General features: G+C 42.6%; 1 protein-coding gene across 1 annotated transcript; it reads right to left on the reverse strand.

Moving 5' to 3' along the window:
- Positions 1-13,450: 13,450 nt before the first annotated feature.
- LOC311488817 (uncharacterized protein) lies at positions 13,451-19,098 on the reverse strand. Its single transcript, XM_084545668.1, has 5 exons — positions 18,286-19,098; positions 16,239-16,338; positions 16,084-16,150; positions 15,775-15,997; positions 13,451-15,359 (listed from the first exon to the last, which is right to left on the reverse strand). The coding sequence occupies exons 1-5, from the start codon at positions 18,574-18,576 to the stop codon at positions 13,995-13,997; spliced, it is 2,046 nt and encodes a 681-aa protein (XP_084401794.1). The 5' UTR covers positions 18,577-19,098; the 3' UTR covers positions 13,451-13,994.
- Positions 19,099-19,532: the final 434 nt, after the last annotated feature.

Below are 19,532 nucleotides of genomic sequence, written 5' to 3' on the forward strand. Positions count from 1 at the left end.
TGTTCGTGTGTGAGGGGAGCAGACTCGACCTGACCTCAGTTGCAGTCAATCAAACACGTTTGAATTTTTTGAGCTGCATCTGGACGCATTCGGGTAGTGTAAACCGATTACCAACCCAACTGCAAACACGTGTTGCCAACAGACAATGAAAAAGAGAAGTGGGACACAGGAAATAGCGTCAGAAGGGACGGGGAGCGCCAACGACGGTGAACAACGAGAGCAAGAGAGCGGCGACAAAGCGAGTCTGGACCACAGGAGAGATTAACAGAGTTGTGTCAGGAGCATGAGTGACTCTACATTGTTGGTTGCAGTGCATACCACAACTGTCACCATCGTGAGAGTTTGCACGAGAGTTGGACGCATTCAGTTGGCTTTAGTTGGTTTGACAAATCGTTTAGTCTGTGATCCCTCATCAGGCGCTGATGTTAAGTGTGTGAGCCCCAGTCTTTCAGTCGTCACACAAAAAATCTGCTCAAGCCAGTCTGTTAGTGTGTACTCCTAGTCTCTTTAAAATCTGTAGAGACTGTGAAAGTTGTGTAGCGTGTCCTGAGCTTTAGTGACAGTGTTCCACTGTGTACCGCTGAAGCACTCGTCTCAGTAGTTTGGATACTGCTTCCACCAACAAAGAGTTTCAGTCTGAGTTTCATTCAGTTTCTCAAGCGTTTGAAGCTACTTTCATTCAGACCATCAAAGAGCAGGAAAGTCATGCAGAAACTTCTCACCTCTGACCCCCCAGGGAATCTCTGTCACCAAAAGGTATGATGGAGACTGAGGATTACGCAACTGCCACTGATGATTTCCACACACTGGTGTCAGAGGCTGCCACTCCACTATGGCACTCTTGGAGTCCATCGCAACGTCTAAGCTCTGATCCTGGATTTTCTCCCATGTGTCTCATACTGTATGCTGAAAGGTTCAGAAACTGCTCCATACCTTCTTGTTTCTGGGCTGAAGTTTGCCTCCCGTCACAGGGACCCACAACCATTTCCTAAACATAAGAGCCATAAACTATATGTTGTCAACGAGTTGCTTATTATGAATAATAGAATCCCAATAAACACATCTGGTAAAGTCAGTTCCTGTCGTTTAATATCAGAGATTTCTTTATTAATTGTGTCTCGTTCTGTACTCTTCTGATTGGTTTAAAGCAGGAATGAAAAACAAGACATGCAGTCAGAATTGACCAAACTTTGAGTGATAGACCGGTCGAATCAAACCGGATCAAAGCACTTTTGCTGTTTTTTTTTACTTTTACTAATCAAGTCAGTTTTCAAGTATGTGCTATCCATACATACAATAATCAATGGCATACTTCTACTTTCCGTTTGACAAGTAAACAGGGCTTTACTTGTAAAATCAGTGGAGTGCTCCTTTAACCAGTACCGACCACTCTGTGCTTGTAATTTATATCAAGGTAATTTATATCGGTGTTCTCAGAGGAAGAGAAACTGCTGAATTTATATCCATGACAGAGACAACTTACAGCTGAGACCTTGACCTTGATCTAAATGGATGATGATGTGGATGTTTACACGAGTAAAAAGGACTAGCAAAGGTTATTTAAACCATTTGGCCCCTTTTTAGTCACTTGAAAATAAACTGAAAATGAGCGATATGAGGAAAATGTGAGCGCATGCTCGCTCCGTTAGACTTGTCCATTTACCACAAGGGGACCTTGGCATGAGTCACGCTGGCATTAAATAATGTTCCGTCAATCCTACAGACTGTGCAAATGGCTGCTGTGGGCAACATTCAAACTCAAAGTCTACACTCATCGCACCAAATGCTGGATAATAGATCTAGCTCTGATTGTGGCCAGCAGGCTATATTATAGATATTCAGAGTGCCCCCTAATGGTCCAATGGGGTTTGTGACAAGCTGTAATCAAGAGTGAGTGCTACCATTATATGGTAGATTATAAAATAAAATTGAATATCCACTGTAAATGTGTAAAAAAAAAAAAAAGGGGGGGGGGTGAAGGAAAGGATATAATAAGTTATATCAAAATGAGGATGAATAGGACTTTTTTGAGCTAAAGAGGAAGAGAGAGGAGAATAGGAAACGTGCATGAGCCATAGTGCTTATTAGTCAACCTTGGGCCGCCTGATGAAGGACAACCCATCGACAGAGGCTGCTCTGTGCCCGCAGGCAGCCAGAAAGGGGAACACACACACACACAGTCTGTCACTCCTCTCTCTCTCTCTCTCTCTCTCTCTCTCGCTCTCACACACACACACACACACACACATACTGCTTTAATTAAATTTACAGATGTCAAAGCTCTGATCACGAAAGCAAATCCCCCCTCCTCCCTCCTGTCATTCATCTGTCCATCCATCCTCGCTTCTGTCCCTCTTTCCCACCCATCCCGAGCAGAGGGGACAGCTCTGACGGCTGAGACGGTTAATGTCGTGTCGTTGGCCCGCTCTCTCCAACACACACACACACACACACACACACACACACACAAGGCAAGTATAAATACACTCTGTCACGCACACATGCTCAGACACACAGAGAGAAAGTGATTCCAGACAGCTATTGATCTGTTATATAGCTGATAGGACAGTAATGAACTTCCTGTAGAACAAACGGCGGCCTGTAGAAAGACAATTCTGCTCCCGCCGTCCCTGACACTTCAAAGTTTTCAGGCTCATATTTTTTAAGGTTTTTCATAGCCCGCAGTAAGTTCTTCATTTTCGAGAGCTTGTGTTTGCGTCGCACATAAGCCCGCAGGACTATTGAACCGCTGCGTTTCATTAATGTCATTTTCAGAGATGTCATCACCAAGGACACGGCGAATGGAGCAAACGCTCGAAATGCATATGTTATTTAAAGTTTAAACCGCTTTTCTCTCTTCACTTCACTCGTGCATGCATAAAAAAAAAAAACACAAAAACACAAGGGTGATAAAGAGCTGCTTTACAATGCTGAGAGATTCCCAGTTAGGGCATTGCATTCTGGTTGTTGCCGGGGGGTGAGAAATGGTGGGGCAACAAAACAAATTGTACATGACGTCTGCTACTTTAAAAGCCTGCTGCTGACAAATAGTGAACACAATTCACTTATTTATTCTGATTTTATTTCATTTTGTGAAACACAGTGCTGTTCTGATTTGTTGAAAGGTGTTTATTTAGTTTAAATATAAGCCACACTTCCACTTATGTCTGAAAAGCTGCAGGCAGTTTTTCTAATCATGCTAATCAAAGTTTACTTTTTTACTATTTTTTGTTCCCACTAAAAAATATGCATAGGATCTAATGGAGGCTCTTATTGAGCTGGTAATAACAATCATATCTCTGTGAAGAGGGCTTGCAAGTAAACTATTCGTTAAAGTCTCACGGCCGGCAATGGGAGCCACCGAGTTAAACCAGGACGAAATTAAGGCGCAAACTCTTGACACTCTCACTTTGTTATCATCATTAGACTCACGGGCAGCAGTGAAAATCTATAGGCCGCAGCCGACCGAGTGCACATGCTCGCTCACCCTGGCTATATGATGATGGAGTGTGACGTTAGCTCCAGTAACAACTTGTCAGGCACTTACATGGATGACCTGACGTGCTGAGAGGATCATTAAATTTTCTAAAGGAGACCAAATGATCATGAGATAAAATGGCAAGGACTGACCTCGGAACTACTTCTCTTTGTTTCGCCGCTCCCCGTCTCCCTGTCTGCCTGCTCCCTCCTCGGAGCTGCATCACCATTAAGGTAATGGAGCTGCTAGTGCACAGTGCCGGGTGTGCATGTGACACCGATGCAGAAGGAGCGTGTCTGCCCCGAATTTACAAAGGAAGTCATCAATCTCTGTGTCGAGTTGCAATGGTGCAACAGAAACAGTATCTGTATTTGAGTGTAAACGTCCCTAAATGGACCCTGGGCTAAAGATACCGGGATGAAACGGGTAAATGAATATAAGGTATATATGCTTTTAGTCTCTCTCGTTTCCTGTCTCCATCCCTTCTTCCTGCTTCCTCTTATACACTTCCTTCACAGTCTCTACGTGACGTGCCATTCAGTTAACACTTTGCCTTGGGCGGTGTCTCAACATAAATCTCAGATATTCCTGTAGGACGCACCACAGCCAAATGCAGGGTTTAAAATGGAGTAAGGGAGAGAGAGAGAGATACACTTTTTATTTCCAAACCTGACTTCACGGGAAAGCCGAATCCGAGCAGAATCTCAAAATGTATTAATTTGGCCTGTCTGCTCTCTCCTCCTCCGAGATAGCAAGCTCTTAATCCACTTAGCTTTTTTTGTCAGTTAAAAAAAAAACCCGCTAGTAGTTCTCAACTTGTCGGGGATCATTCACTCCGCCCTCAACGACATGCATAATCTTAAATTAAGCCAACAAAAAAAAAAAAAAACTTGCTTCTTATCAAAAATGTCTACCCTGCAGAGAGAGAAAATAAACTAGGTTCAGATAGCGCACACACGCATTCACAGATTTATTATACGCATGGGCACGTGTGCTAATGCAATGCATGTGCGCAAACAGCCCCAGCAGCATGACACACACACAGACACTCAAGGGAGCATTAAAAGTTGATTTAGTAAACAAGGATTTACCATAAGACTCTGGTGATAAGAGAAACGTAAAGAAAGGAATGGTTAACTTAGAGCAGCATTGAGCTCAGGGCTCAGAGCTGCCGCGTGTTAGGAGAACTAAGTTAAGGTATCGAACATTACTCCCTTTTCTTTAATACTCCTTCCTCTCTCCTGGTTATTCTGTCCATCCTCCCATCCTGTACGCTCACCTACCAGCCTGAAGCTGCATTCTTACCAGGGTATATGACATCCTTTTTAGGTCTATTACTCAGGACTGTAAGACAACAGCTTGTCTTTGAGTCTTCCAGATGTTTTGTATATAGGATGCAATGTACTGTGCCTTCATTAGCATTTTCGAAAAATTAAGACGTGCAACATTTTTCATGTTGCACCTCAGATCAGAAGTGACGATAGGCTCCACCAGATCCACACATGCATACCAAGTTGCTCTTTATCAGGCGGGTCATGCGGGTGATTGAATATGTAAATACCTTTCAGGGTGTTGCATCATTCATCATTGTATTCAGTCATTAATGTTTCAGAGAGGTGTATTGTTAAATTTAAAATTCAAACCGTTACATATCTCGATCTTCAGACTGGAGGACGTAGAGTCCTGATACTGTGTTTTCTTTTGAGTCTACAGCCAAGCTAGAAGCTCTGTGAGACCCCGCTGAGGCACCATGGTGCTTTAAAGGGATATTTCAGTTTCTTTGAAGTGGGGTTGTGTGAGGTTCTTATCCATACTCAGTGTTTTACCTACAGTAGATGGTGATTGGCTCCCCAATTTGGAGACGCGAATACCATCATGAAAGCCAAGTAATGAAGTGCTGTGTATGGGGTCAGCAGCAAGACAAATTTTAGCCACCAAAACCAAGGATCAGTTAAATAAAATGATTACAGCTGATGTGACTACTGACTACTTGGAGAGCATAATAAGGCTGTCAGACAGAAACTTCAAGGCCCCACTGACAGGAATCTTACAATTAATTGGTTTTGCCAGTCGACCGTAATGTGAATTCTAAAACAGAGGTCTTCAACAGGGGGTCCGCGACCCCTAGGGTGTCCGCGGTGGTACTGCAGGGGGGTCGTGAAAGTTTTGGTTGATTAGACCTTTTTTCCCCCTGCAATTTTTTCCATGAATTTAAATGTCTTTAAATACACATACATAAGTAGGGGGTCCCCGCTCCATTAGTTTGGGGGTCCTTGGCCTGGAAAACGTTGAAGTCTAAAAGACAGCTCAAAGGCTAGCTCCCAGAGTAAGTCCCCAAAGACCTCCACATTAAAATGCCTAACTTTACCGCACAAATAAACGTGTTTAAATCCTCATCTGTCTTTATATACAGTCAGTGTTTTTTTTTAACGTGTTAATTCAGATCCAAACTAACGTGCTAACTCTCAAGTCACACAACAATTAGTAAGTAATCAATGCCACCGTAATCAAGCTATCCCTTTAAGATAAATGCTAACATGCTCACAATAACAGTATGCTAAAATCTGCAGGGGTTTACCACCTTCATCACGGTTATAATTTAGCTCATCAGCTTGCTAACATTTGCTATGTGGCATAAACCAGAAAGTGTAGCTCAGACTGATGTAAATAACAAACTGAAAATCATAAATTTGCACTATTTAATTTGGTCGGTCCGATGGTTGTTGAAAAATCTCAGTCTGGATCAAGGAGAATTGATCATCGAGTGTATTATAAAGGCTTAGCAACTACTAAATCCCACAACAATTCTGTCTGAACTAAAAGTCAGAGCAGTTTGTTGTAAGTTGCAGACTTCAACTTTAACAGGTTTAACACGCAAGTCAGTGGTAACAATAACATGCTGATAACCTTGGTATAAGTAGTTAAAAAAAAATAAAAACAACTTTTTCCACTATTTACGTTAAGTTGAAAGTTCTGGTGGTAGAAGTTATTCAGTGGACCTTGACTGACCATTATTTTGCCCAGAATCTTTATTATCTCTCTCTGTATTTACTTTGACTTTGCTATTCTGCTGCACAACATACTGTATGTAGGTTTCAAGTTTAAGATGTTTTAAGTTGCCACTGGGAACTCTGTGCTTCTTCGTGCAATACACATTGAAAAAACATTGCTTGCAAGAGCAACTGGGAGAATTAAACGGGAGTTTTTTTCTGATATAGAAGTTCATACAGCAGCATAGTGCGAGATAAGACTGAATTCCTAACCCCTGAACTTGTTGTCACTTGGGCATCGGTGCATCGCGAGTACTTCGAACTTAGTTTTGCAATTTCACTCTTACTTTTTAACCGAAAATGGAGCTCTACGTCGCAAGAGAGGAGCACTGGAAACCATGAAGGTCAACAGGGTCAGGTGATGATCATTTCAGAGCGCTTATCAAACACCATTACACACACCATATATCCTTTTATATGATCTTTGAATGGACTTCCCCGAGGAGGATGTGCACTCTGTCCTTGGTGTAATGGCACGGCGAGTTAATAGAGTTGCAGCCACCTACACCATAATGTACCAGATGTATCATACCCCTCCCCTCTCATTCTCTACACAGCGGGACAGCGGTATGCTTTGCTGTAAGGTCATCTCCATGACTTCATTGAGGGGTTCATTGCAGTGGGTCAGACCTTTAAAAGGTGTCGAATCACTCATGACTTCTTCAAATATCCAGGCCACGACAGGCAGGAAACTTAAGGCAGCAGAGAAAATAGGCAATTTTGACAACATAAACTGTAATTTCCAGTGTCTTCAGCATTACCACAAAAATTATTTATGGTGACATTGTCTGGGCGATATTCTGAAAGTTACATCGAACATAGTTTGGAGCAGTCCCAACCACTTTTGTCCAAACACTGTTGACCTGTCAGGAATAGTAGTAATACCAGTAGGCTCATACCAGTAGCTGTAGAACTTCTATTGTATTTTTTGCTAGTTAACATGCACAGTTTATTTTTGAGTGACTGCAGCAAGATGGAAAGATAACCCCGCCACTTTCTCCACTGTTATCTGTACTGAGCAGTGGTATTTAGCCTGACAACCCCTTCTTTATGAGCAAATGATATTTCATACATATTCATGATTCCCATGGCACGTCCTTCTTATGACCTCTGAATTGCCAACTCATCTGCAGCCAGTATGTCCTCTCTCTCTCTCTCTCTCTCACACACACACACACACACACACACAGATCTGAATAGCATATCCCGACTCATAGAATAGGGTCAAATCAAATTACTTCTTGTGTGAACCAGCAGTATGGAAGAAAGGGATGCATGAGATGAGGAATGATGCATGTACAGTAAGCAAATTCAGAGAAAGAGAAACTCATAAGATGGAGAGGGAAACGGTGATTGTGTAAAAGTAGGCAAAGGAAAGAATAAAACAGGGGCAAAGACAATTGCTACATGCAAGGAGAGTAGGTTATGTTAGCAGGATGAGCACAATGGAGTAGTACAATAACTGAGAAATAATTACAGTGGATACAAATACAATAGCCCACCATAAAACACAGCTAAAGAATAAAACCAGGGTAAGAGAAAACAGCACTTCTGTGATCTGCCGAGTTGCCTGATTTGATCTTCTCGAATCGGGCAAAACTACCAATAACGACAGTCTTAGCACTCCAAGACTAAGAAAGCTACTGGAACTTTAGATCTTTCCAAAGAATAGGAGAGAAGAACCGAACAGCAGCCCCCTGCAAAATGAACTTAATCTGTAAAGACAGCATAGTCAGGGATATAAATTACAAGAGGAGGTAAATGTGACCGTAATTATTACTGATGTAGAGGTGAATTATTCACCACACACACACTTCAAAATGATTAAATCACTGAGTAAAGGACGTAATGTTTCAAATCACCCAACATCCTCTCGGGAAACACACCCAGACTGAATAAAGCTTCAGTTTACAAGCATATTATTAGCTCTAAAAACATACACCGATCAGCCACAACATTAAAACCACTGACAGGAGAAGTAAATAACGTTGACCATCTTGTGACAATTCAATGAACTTTTGGGCCTGGTATTCATGTGGACATTACTCAGGCATGTACCACCCACCTAGACCAGACCAGGCACCCCCACCCCATGACAATGACACTCCTTGATGGCAGCAGCCATCCCCAGCAGGATGCAGCATGACACAGGCCCACACACGAAAACAGTTTAAGAACAGCACAAGGTGTTGACCTGGCCTCCAAATTCACTAGATCCCAAACTGATCAAGTATCTGTGGGATGATCCACAGAGGCCCCTCCTCTCAACCCATAGGACCCAAAGACCCCCACTAACAACATTCTGTTGCCAGACACCACAGGACACCCTCAGAAGGCCCATGTCCATTCTCTGATGAGTCACAACTGTTTTGGTGGCACAAGGGAGACCTGCACAATATTAGGACACAATATCATGCTTGATCAGTGTAAATGTCAACTTCATGGTGGCGCTAGATGAAAAGTTAGTAGGCTCCATCCTCTGGGAACCATGAATGTGTTTAAATTTTATTTTTATTTTTTTACCTAGCTTGTATGAAAAACACAACTCATAACTGTGATGAGTCGTGTGTGAGCTATGCACGGATTTCTTTTGGGGGAACACAGTAGCCTTGTATGAACAGACCCAACAGACCAAAGGACGTGATGTTAAAATACATCCAATCTGAATGCGTTTTAACAATGCAGCCATGCCAGTGGCTCTGAAAACAAAGATGCCAACCTCATGGTGGCGCTAGATCAAAATTCAAAGTAGGTGGGCTTCATCCTCTGGGAACCATGAATGTCTGTAAAATTTATAGTAAATCATGCAGTGATTGTTGAGACTTTCACATCTGGATTCAAGTTTTCTGGCTTAAGCTGAGACCAAAAAAAAAAATGTGTAAGCGCATTGTCTCACGTGCGAAATATACCTACTGGTGTCTGAATCGTCACCCGGCTGATTAATATTTCAAATCACCGCTTTAAGAAGACATGTCACAGTGTTTGTGCATGCAGCGTATGGATCCTGGAGGGACGTATTAATCTGCTAATGTGACACGCCTGCGTCGATTTGGAGGAACACGGCAGCCTCGTACGCACAGACAACCGTCTCTGTCTCAGGCTGACAGTGACACAGCCGCTTGGGATTTTCTGTCGCCTCGGATTTCCCGCCGACTGCAGCGCCATGTGTGTGCTTGTGAGGAACAAAGCCATTAACATTTAAAGGGGTTGATTAAAATGTTTGAGTCAAAGGACTGTAAGTCAGTAAAAGGAGGGGAACAACAGCCTGACGTCAGACCTCCCTTTATTTGTCTTCAAATATGCAAAAAAATAAAAAGTAGTTCATGTTTGAAGGAGAGTTGAAGGAATAATGTAATTATTATTTAAATTATTTCCACTTCACACTTTCTAGCACTACAGAATGTGTAAAACACGGTGGAAGACAATCTTATCTGTCATTCTACTGCAAACCAAAAGAGTAAAATTATGAATGAACATGAGTAAGAGAACACAAATCAACACATTTTTTAAGAACTCACAATCTTGAATCAATACGCCATGGGAGTTTGGAGTTTATCCACCTCAGTATTGTATGAATAAAACACCTTTTGCTGTCTCTTTCTCAGTTTCACTTGAAACACGATTGCATCAGTATGCAGCCGAGTGGTAAATCTGGTTATGCTTTGAATAAGTCACAAAATTATTCTTTCACTATCTCTAATGCAGCGTATTTTCTCCATCAGCGCATTTTCTTATCTGCTAGTGAGCGAGTGTGTGTGTGGGGGGGGGTTCGTCCCTGCTGAGCAACAGGCAGGTGGATGCTGAATGACTGCAATATGCTGCAGCTCCTGTATGTTGATATTATCTGTCAGGTATCATTAGTTTTACACTGGAACCGTGGAGCTGAAGCACATCGACTGTACCAGCCGTCCACGTGAGCCTCCAAGAGTCAGCATGTTGCCTCACAATGAAATGTAAAATAATACTGTCTGGTTTAATGATTCAGTTCGGGTTAGAAATCTTTCACACACAAACAGATAACTGACATAAAATTTTGTTGACAATTTAAACACTCACGCAGATGCTACTGAATGCACTGGTATCGCATGTGGATGTAAATTTCCCAAACTGACATCAGTATGGATTTCTGCGTCCCTCTCCCATCAAATTTATGCCCGTCTCTGACTAAGATCTAACGCGTCTCCCAGCTCAGTAGGGGAAACTTGCTGACATCCCTGACACACTGCTCAGTCTCTGCTGCTCTGGATTGACAACGCCGCGCTGTGACAGAGGGAGAAAACTAATACGTGCCAGTCAGCCTGGTTGGATGGTAGGAGACGAGCGTTTGCACTGTTGATGGAGGTAATTTTGCACAGATAGGGGGCAGAAGGAGGGGGCTACAATAAATAACTGAGTACTAAAGGTTTGTGAGTGGTAAATACTGCATGACTCTGTTTTCACTGTGAAAATAAAAAAGGAGGACGATGAGGCAATTTCAAAATCAATGAACGAAAAACAAAAACTACAGCTGAGAAACTCACAGAGGTCACTATGCAGAGGAACGTCTCTGATAAAAACTTTTAACAGATTAGGATAAATACACCGATCAGGCATAACATTATGACCATTATATCTAATATTGTGTAGGTCTCCCTTCCTTCCTCCAAAAGAGTTGTTACTCATCAGAGAATGGACATGGGTCTTCTGAGGGTGTCCTGCGGTGTCTGGCACTTGATCAGTTTGGGATCTAGTGAATTCAGAGGCCAGGTCAGCACCTTGTGCTGTTCTTCATGTTTTTTTGGTTGTTCCTAAATCGTTTTTGTGTGTGTGCCTGTGTCAGGCTGCATCCTGCTGGGGATGACTTCTGCCATCAAAGACTGTTATTGCTATGGGGTGGGGGAGCCTGGTCTGGTCTGGTCTAGGTGGGTGCTACATGTCTAAGTAACATCCACATGAATACCAGGTCCAAAAGTTTCCCAGCAGAACATTGTATTGTCACAAGATGGTCAATGTTATTTACTTCACCTGTCAGTGGTTTTATTGTTATGGCTGATCGGTGTATGTACTGTACTCTTACTTGTTTTATGAATCAGCATTATTTAAGTTTAAGGCCAACATTAATTTCTTTAAGCTTTTAAATAAATCTAGCTGTAATAGATAATGTTTTGAAGAGGTCAAATAGTTCATGAGCAAACAAAGGGACTCCCAAATATAATTTAAACATTGCATATTAAAGCACACAGCTAGCAGACAGAGAACGAGAACAGCCCAAAGGCCAAGTACTTTTCAGTAAACAACCAAGTAATGGTGTCTGGGAAATGGTAAGCAAGAAAATGTCATTTGGCCCAGGTGGATTCCTATCTGTCTGGTTTATGGCATTTGGTAGGCATTTGCGTTCCTGTGTGGGAGACTCATCGGATTTCTTAAGCAAATACGGAAAACATGAAAGCAAAGTGGTTGTACAGAAGATACGCTCCTCACTTTCCAATCTCAGCTCGTGCTATTTCACTTCTTTCTCCTAATGTTTCTGTCTCTGGCAGCTTGGCAGAAATGAACAGAAATGCAGGGGGGAGCTGCAAGCCCAGTATCTCGCTGAGTGAATCTGTGCTGCCAAATAAGTATTAACTTCATACTGTCGGTGCCAGCGTGCCAGTTATTTTCTCTGTGATGCACCCTTCAACTCAAGTCTGCTTCAAAGCATCCATCTAGGCTTGTGTCAACAGAGAGTGGCTCAGATTATTTAACTGACATTTTGAAAAGACTAGCTTCAAGTCATCAGAGAGGGAAGCAGCTCGGGAGAGGGTTGTGCAAGTAAGAAAGAGAGCACAGGAATTAAAAAAAAAAAAAAAAAGAGGAAAAACAGATCAAGACAGAGAGAGGCCAAATAAAAACAGAAATAGAAAACAACAAGAAAAATAACCATGCAATGATGTCCTAAATTTGTAAATGACGGGTTGTGTGGATTTTTCTAGTCTCAGCAGTTCGCTCTGACAAGGGCACCCTGGCTTCTGTATAATAACACCAGGCTCTTTGAGGCATGGTGGTCATCTTTGGAGAGTGGAGCAAGGAGAGAAACCTGCATTATCCCAGAGGAATACACTGTTTCCCAGGGGAGGGGAGAGAGAGGAAAAGAAAGTGGTACAGGAGAGAAAGCAGAAAAAGCACATCTCGGGTACTTCAGCATCAACAGTTACCATAGTAATTGTTTCCAAGGGATGACTGAAGCCTCATTAAAGCTAGAAAATAGGTGACAATTTGTAATACAAGGGCGACACCTAGTGGTTACACTATGAATACCAGAGCGCTGTGTCACGCTGGAGGTAATCAACTTATCCGTTTATGATTAAAATGTTAGAAAATGATAATAATAAAAAACATCCTTGGAAACTTCCTCAAGCTCAAGGTGATCTTGAAAGTGTGATTATCTTGTATATAACAAGACTGGAGAAAATCTGTGCCAAATTTAATAGTTCTTTAGCACACACTTAAAAGCAATTCACAAGATAAAGATGGCAGACTTTTATAAATCATTTTAGACTCATTCAATCTTACCTTTTTTCTGTGATGGCTGAAATACCAATAACAGGTGCTCCCCACGTTTTATATAATTATCTATGAACGTCATGTATCGTTACTATTTTAAAGCTAGCTTCTGAATGGTATGCCAGTATACTTGCAGAGATTTGGGACAGGTAATTCAAAACAGTGAATAAGTCCTCAGCTTTTTATATATCTATTCATTTACTTTTTTTATTTTTTTAAGCTGTAAGAATAATTTTTTTGTTAGAAGAGAGAATTTGCAAAAGCATAGTCACACCGTAGAGATCCGATTCTCAAAGCAGTGAGCAGAAATGTCAGCCCTTGTAGCGAATGGGTTGAACAACACACAAAACCAGCAGTACGATCGTTTAGAATGAAGCCGGATGAGTTATCGCTGGAGGAAAGGCTAAACCAGGAGCCAACGTTTTATTTTCTAAAACCTCACAATGAGCCGCAAATACCAAACTTACTACACATCTGTATAAATCTGAAAGCGTTACATAAAATAAGGTCATCAGTGAGTTTATTATCCAGAACATTCTGTACATTTATTTATGGCATATTTCTCACACAACGGTAAATCACTGACAGCACCGCAGTGAAGAACATGAAGGTATTTTAGCTTAAAATTAGTGTTGTCGCCAGATACGGTGTTTATATCTGAAATGATCTTCCCGTACAATGTTCATTGTTTTCCATACTTGGTATCTAACATATTTTATGTTCACCAGCTTACTCTTGTGATTTGGTTTGTATTTGTATGGAGGTTTGTCTCCAAATACCTGCCGACATTAGCTTCATGTTGATTCTGAACAAACAGAAAGTAGTATGAAACTGTAACATCGGCTCCAGTCCGATGAACAGTATTTCAAAGTCAGTCTTACTGTAACAGTAACAGATGATTAAATTCAGAAATGTGTTGGCCCAATTTACCTGCTGAAATGGGTTCAGCTCTGTGCGTTTAAAGGCTTCAGACTGCTCAACTCTTCTTTGCTCTTCCTCTCCCTACGCCCCCTACCGCTCTTCTTTCTGCTGTATCTCTTCTTCTTTGTTTCTTCTTCCGCATCAGAGTCACTGTCCTTTTTTGGTCGTCTTTGTGCGCTCTTCCTTGCCGTCTCCTCCTCCTCCTCCTCTGCTGCTGAGTCTAAGGATAAGTCGCTGCCTGATTGCTCGTCCTCTCTTTCCTCCTCGTTGGAACCGGTAGTCTTTAACTTGGATTTTGCTTTCCTAGTGTGTGGAAGCTGGTCTTTCATTTCCCCTGTCTGAGCCAAGCTGCCTGCTGCATTTCTCTTAGGCCTCCCTTTGGGCCTACCTGTGCTCCTCTTTGTCCTACTTGCCTTCTTTCCTCTCTCTTTCTGCACCTCCTCTTCTGAATCTTCTTCTACACTGTTACACTCAGAGTCCGTTCCTCTCATTTTCCTGTTGCCTTCAGCGTCAACAGCACCGCTTGCCCTTCCTTCTACCTTACCCTTCTTCCGTTGACGCGCGGAGCCCGATGTGTGGTACCGCTGGACGTGACTCTTCAAGCTCACGTTGTGATTGAAGCTCTTGTCGCAGTGCTCACACTTGAAAGGCCGCTCTCCCGTGTGCAGGCGCATGTGGGATTTCAGGTTGCTGGACTGGTTGAAACCACGCTGGCACACCGAACACTTGTACGGTTTCAGTCCAGTGTGCACGACTGAGTGTCTCCGAAGGTGATGAACATCCTTGAATTCAATCTGACAAACTCCACATACGAACTCCTTCGGGGCTCTGTGCTTCGCCAGGTGGATGCTGCGTTTCTTACTGGTGGGAAACGTCTCTGGACAGTCTGGACATTTATAGGGATCTTTTCTATCCTGGTGGTTCTGCTCATGTTTGAGTTTGTTCACCCTCGTTTTGAAGGTAACATAACAGTACTTGCAAGGATGCTCATAAGTTTCCCTGTGGACCCTGCTATGATGGGTTAGAGACTTCTCAGAAATACATCTTTTGCCACAAATATTGCAGCAGTAGGGCTTTTCTTTGTGCTCGCATATGTGAGGCTTCTGCACGCTGAAAAAACTTCCACACTCCGTGCAGAGCTCGTTAATTTTGAGGCCACCGGGGGAATCCGAACCCGAATCCTCCTCCTCCTCGGACTCCTCGGACTCTTCGGGCTCCTCGAGCTCCTCGAGCTCCTGGCTGAGCTCTGTTGGATTCCATTCCTCGTCTGAACCCACCTCACCTTCATTACCTTCCTTGCCGACACCTGAGGCATCACTTTCTTCATCGCTAAAAGTAACCGTCTCGGACAAAACAGCACTGCTGCCGCTGTCATCTGTTGGCGCCGCCTGTGAAATATATGGGAAGACAAAAACGACAACCTAGCATGAGTAAACTTTTGCTTCGAAGGAGATTTTCACGGATAAGAGACATGAGCTGCAATTGCACCTAAATCCATCTTTCTCCGAGTCATACCTCACTTTCTGATTAAATAATTAGATCCAGCGTCAATCACAAATAATTAAATAAGGAATCACAGAATAAAGAGTCTCCATAACAAGTTAGGTTTGCAGGCTCTGGTCATTCTTGAAGTAACTTGTCAGTAGTTTCTGTCTGTACGACTGTTTTATTGTTTTAAATTATGATTTTTTGAATTTTAGGTAATTCAACAGAGGACATGGTCTGGAAATACAAGTATGTTTCTTTATTCCTAGCATCCAGATGTTACATATTATCTCAGCAATCGAAATCAAATAAACCTACCAGTTGTGTATCTGGAGTTGCATTTGTGACGTCTGCGTCGACCTGACTTTTCCGCCGCTTCCTGGAGTCACACTTCTGGCATCGTTGGTTCAAGGCGATGAGTTCCCCATAGGAGACCTTCTCCATCTGAACATTACTTCCGCATGTCGGGCATTTGCGGCCCAACAACTCGAGGAGGCAGTTTTCATTCACAGCGTACTTTCCCTTCATGTTCGGCGTCGCTCTAAAACACAGTCAAAAACACACGATCAGACTCTACGCGATGGAAAATATATATTAAAAAAAACATGCTGAAAATGTGCAACTTACATTTCCTTGGCTGAACATGCAGTCTGAACTTTTTGTTGTGCGTGGCAAGATGCAGAGGAGACGGCATCTGAAACATCAGGTAAACATCACTTGACACAGGACAGAACAAACAACCCTTTCTTTATCGTTATGACATGTTATAGAAAGTCTCTAACCTGATAAAGTGCATGCAGATTTTTCATGGCGGGAAGTCGGGCTAATAGATAATTCAGGGCCATCACCCTGACAAGCAGCATCAGTGGCTTCTTCGGGCTCCTGCACAAAAAAAAACAACATAAAAGCTCGTCATTAAACACAAGCTAAAGATTTGTAGTTTGAAATGTATCGTTGAATCAAAAATGGTTTAACTTTGCCACAAGCTAAACTCTAAATGTTTAGAAATACAACAGCTCTCCACACAACTACTAAAGACCTGAACTCAGCCTTTTATGATGGGAAGATTTATTACAGGACAGCATCAGGAGTAGACAGGAGTTCCTCAAAAGGTTGTGTTTGTGTGTCTTAACTTGATATAGAAACTATGTGGAAGCCTTGTGTGTGCACTAACTATAGGCAGTTTGACAGCACCATTTCACAGAGCAGGAAACTGACATAACAAGCATCATTTATAAATGAACTCACAATAACAGCAGCACTGAAGGGACATCTGCCTTTCAACACCTGTCAGTACAAACAGAATTTAAACTGGGCTGCAGAAGGAGGACGTGCTAATTTGTGAAAAGATGTGGGAGTAGTGTATTTTTTTGTTTGAAGACATTTCATGTGGATAGGGCTCTGACATCCGTCAAATATACCCACAAAATAGTGAGTGGCGAATGTCTGCAGCAAAATCACTGCTACTTGACAGATGAGCTTTTAATAAACAGGAAAGAAAATCCCTCTTATCCCATCCTCTAGTATCATACAACAACTCTTTCCTCCTCTCAAGCGTTTCTCAACTTAAACCTGTCCTAGTTGGGACCAGTAATCCTAGTCACCTTGAACTTATACTTTTTTTCATGTATTATAAACAGATCCAGCATAACATTATGAGTCATATTGTGTAGGTCCTCGTTCTGCCTCCAAAACAGTTGTGACTCATCAGAGAATGGACATGGACCTTCTGAGGGTGTCCTGTGGTGTCTGGAAACAGAATGTTGTTAGTGGGGGTCTGTAGGTCCTATGGGTTGAAGGGAGGGGCCTCTGTGGATCATCCCACAGATACTTGATCAGTTTGGGATCTAGTGAATTTAGAGGCCAGGTCAACACCTTGTGCTGTTTTTCATGTTTTTTTAAATTGTTCCTGAACCGTTTTTGTTGATAATAACTGGCCTCAAAAATGAACTACAGTGGTAATGTTGCTACATGCTGCTTCATTATAGTTGTTCCACACTTTTGGAAATAAAATGTGCTTGCTTTCTGGGTTCTACCTCGCCACTGTTGCCATAATGCTTGCACTGGGACTTAGGGTATTAGGAAACATTTTTAGACAGTGTGTACCGTTGTTGACACCTAATAAGTAAACTGAATTGAATTAGTTAACTGGTAACACCGTCCTCCCACTCATCTACTCACTTAACTCTTTATCATCTACAAAACTGACGCACGTAAACCTATGGTATGTCCCAACCGGCCTCTGTGGATCAGGCTTGTTCCAGTGCATCCCACAGATACTTGATCAGTTTGGGATCTAGTGAATTTGGAGGCCAGGTCAACACCTTGTGCTGGTTTTCATGTTTTTTGAGTTGTTCCTGAACTGTTTTTGTGTGTGTCCCTGTGTCAGGCTGCATCCTGCTGGGGATGGCTGCTGCCATCAAGGAGTGTCACTACTATGGGGTGGGGGTGCCTGGTCTGGTCTAGGTGGGTGGTACATGTCTAAACAACATCCACATGAATGACTGGTCCAAAAGTTTCCCAGCAGCCTTGGGCGCCATAACATTGACTGATGACTTCTTATAGTCTTTAAGTTGTGTGAAATCATTTATATAATTAATAAATACATGCCAACACTTGCTTCATATGCTGTTATACTGAAGAGTAGTCAGGCTTTATTTATTTGTTTAAACTGTACCCAGGAAAATCTTTTTGATCACTTTATCTTAATTGGAAACAACTTCTCTAACTAAAAGTCGGGATCAAGCGAAGAAAGAACAGTTCAGATGGAAATCTAGGATTCGTTTGTCATGTAGGATGTCTCATCCAGTGCTGCAGCAGCAGACTCACCAGATGTTGAGGACTCTCCAGATGCTCCTCTGTCTCTGACTTGACACACAGTGATGGGAGAGCATCGGGCTTTAGCTGCACTGTGCCTGTAACCGGAGTGAGCCTTTCAAAGGAGTCGTCCGTAAAGTGTTCACAGCAAATAGTGATATCAGTCCAGGACGATTCCTTGAGTCGCTGTCCGTTGACTTCAAACAGAAACTGGACCCACACCAGTCTCCTCTCTGGGTCTTCTGGTAACTTGAACCGGTGAACGCCGCGACGAAATGAATCACATCCGACGACGGAGCACATCCTGGATTTAAGCTTTGACAGCCTGGCTCTTAAAGTGGTCGGGCAGCGTTAAAGTTTCATGTTAAGGAGAACTGGAAATGACATGCAGCATCCGCTGTCTTCTAGCAGCAACAATAACAAGCTAACAGCTAGCAATGTTGCTAGTAGCGGAGGTGCTAACGTAATGGGCGTGGCTATGCGTCTGGGTTCGCGCGGTTTGATGTCAGGCGTATCCCGGCTTCACACTGAAAACGTGAGAAAATACTGCCTTTACTGGTCTTTACTTACTTAAAATAATGGCATGTTTAAAACTGAAACGTTACCAAGGACGAGGGAAGTGATATTTTCAACAGTGAGTTCACTTTTAAAGGAGTTTACTCGTTTACACCACTTTTAAAGTCGCCTACTTGCATATAAAACAAATGCTCCACTGAATTTGCTTGCTGTGTAAAGCAGAGGCCTGATGTAGATCATGTGCAATCATATGCAAGTCCAAGATTAGTTCACAATTTTTCACGATTAAAGTGACCAAATACCTGAGGCTTACACTGCTGTGATTAATTAAAATATGAACCTCTGTGTTTTAATATTAAATTATACCTTTATTTTTTACTTCTGAGTTGCAGTGAGCGGATGTGAGAAGAAATGCTTAATAGGACTGGATGTTGTAATCCCTTTGATGACCAGCACAATACTTACAGACTTGTCCTCTTGGATTGGGAGATGATGTCTTGGGTGGAGTCAGGTCAGGCCGGGAGGTGACCACACAGCGCCGCCAAGCACACCACATCATCAGTTGTGTACCTCGGCGTCATCAGGTGTTTCAGCCTTTTAACCACAATACACACAAATCGAGGAATGCCCGCCACAGGCTGATTGGACCTGGGTGTGTGTCGACACACCACTAGACACACCACTCTCTGTGTCTTACCATACAAACTCTGTGAAAAGCTCCTGACCTTGGATTGACACCCTCC

The sequence above is a fragment of the Chelon labrosus genome (genome assembly GCF_963514085.1).
Source record: "Chelon labrosus genome assembly, chromosome: 6".
NCBI lineage: Eukaryota > Metazoa > Chordata > Actinopteri > Mugiliformes > Mugilidae > Chelon > Chelon labrosus.

Coding starts and splice junctions, on each gene's coding strand:
- LOC311488817 (XM_084545668.1), bottom strand. CDS start 18,576: ATGTGCTCCGTCGTCGGATGTGATTCATTTCGTCGCGGCGTTCACCGG. Junction 16,151..16,238: donor ATCTGCATGCACTTTATCAG/GTTAGAGACTTT, acceptor CTGATGTTTCAG/ATGCCGTCTCCTCTGCATCT. Junction 15,360..15,774: donor CAACTCCAGATACACAACTG/GTAGGTTTATTT, acceptor TATATTTCACAG/GCGGCGCCAACAGATGACAG.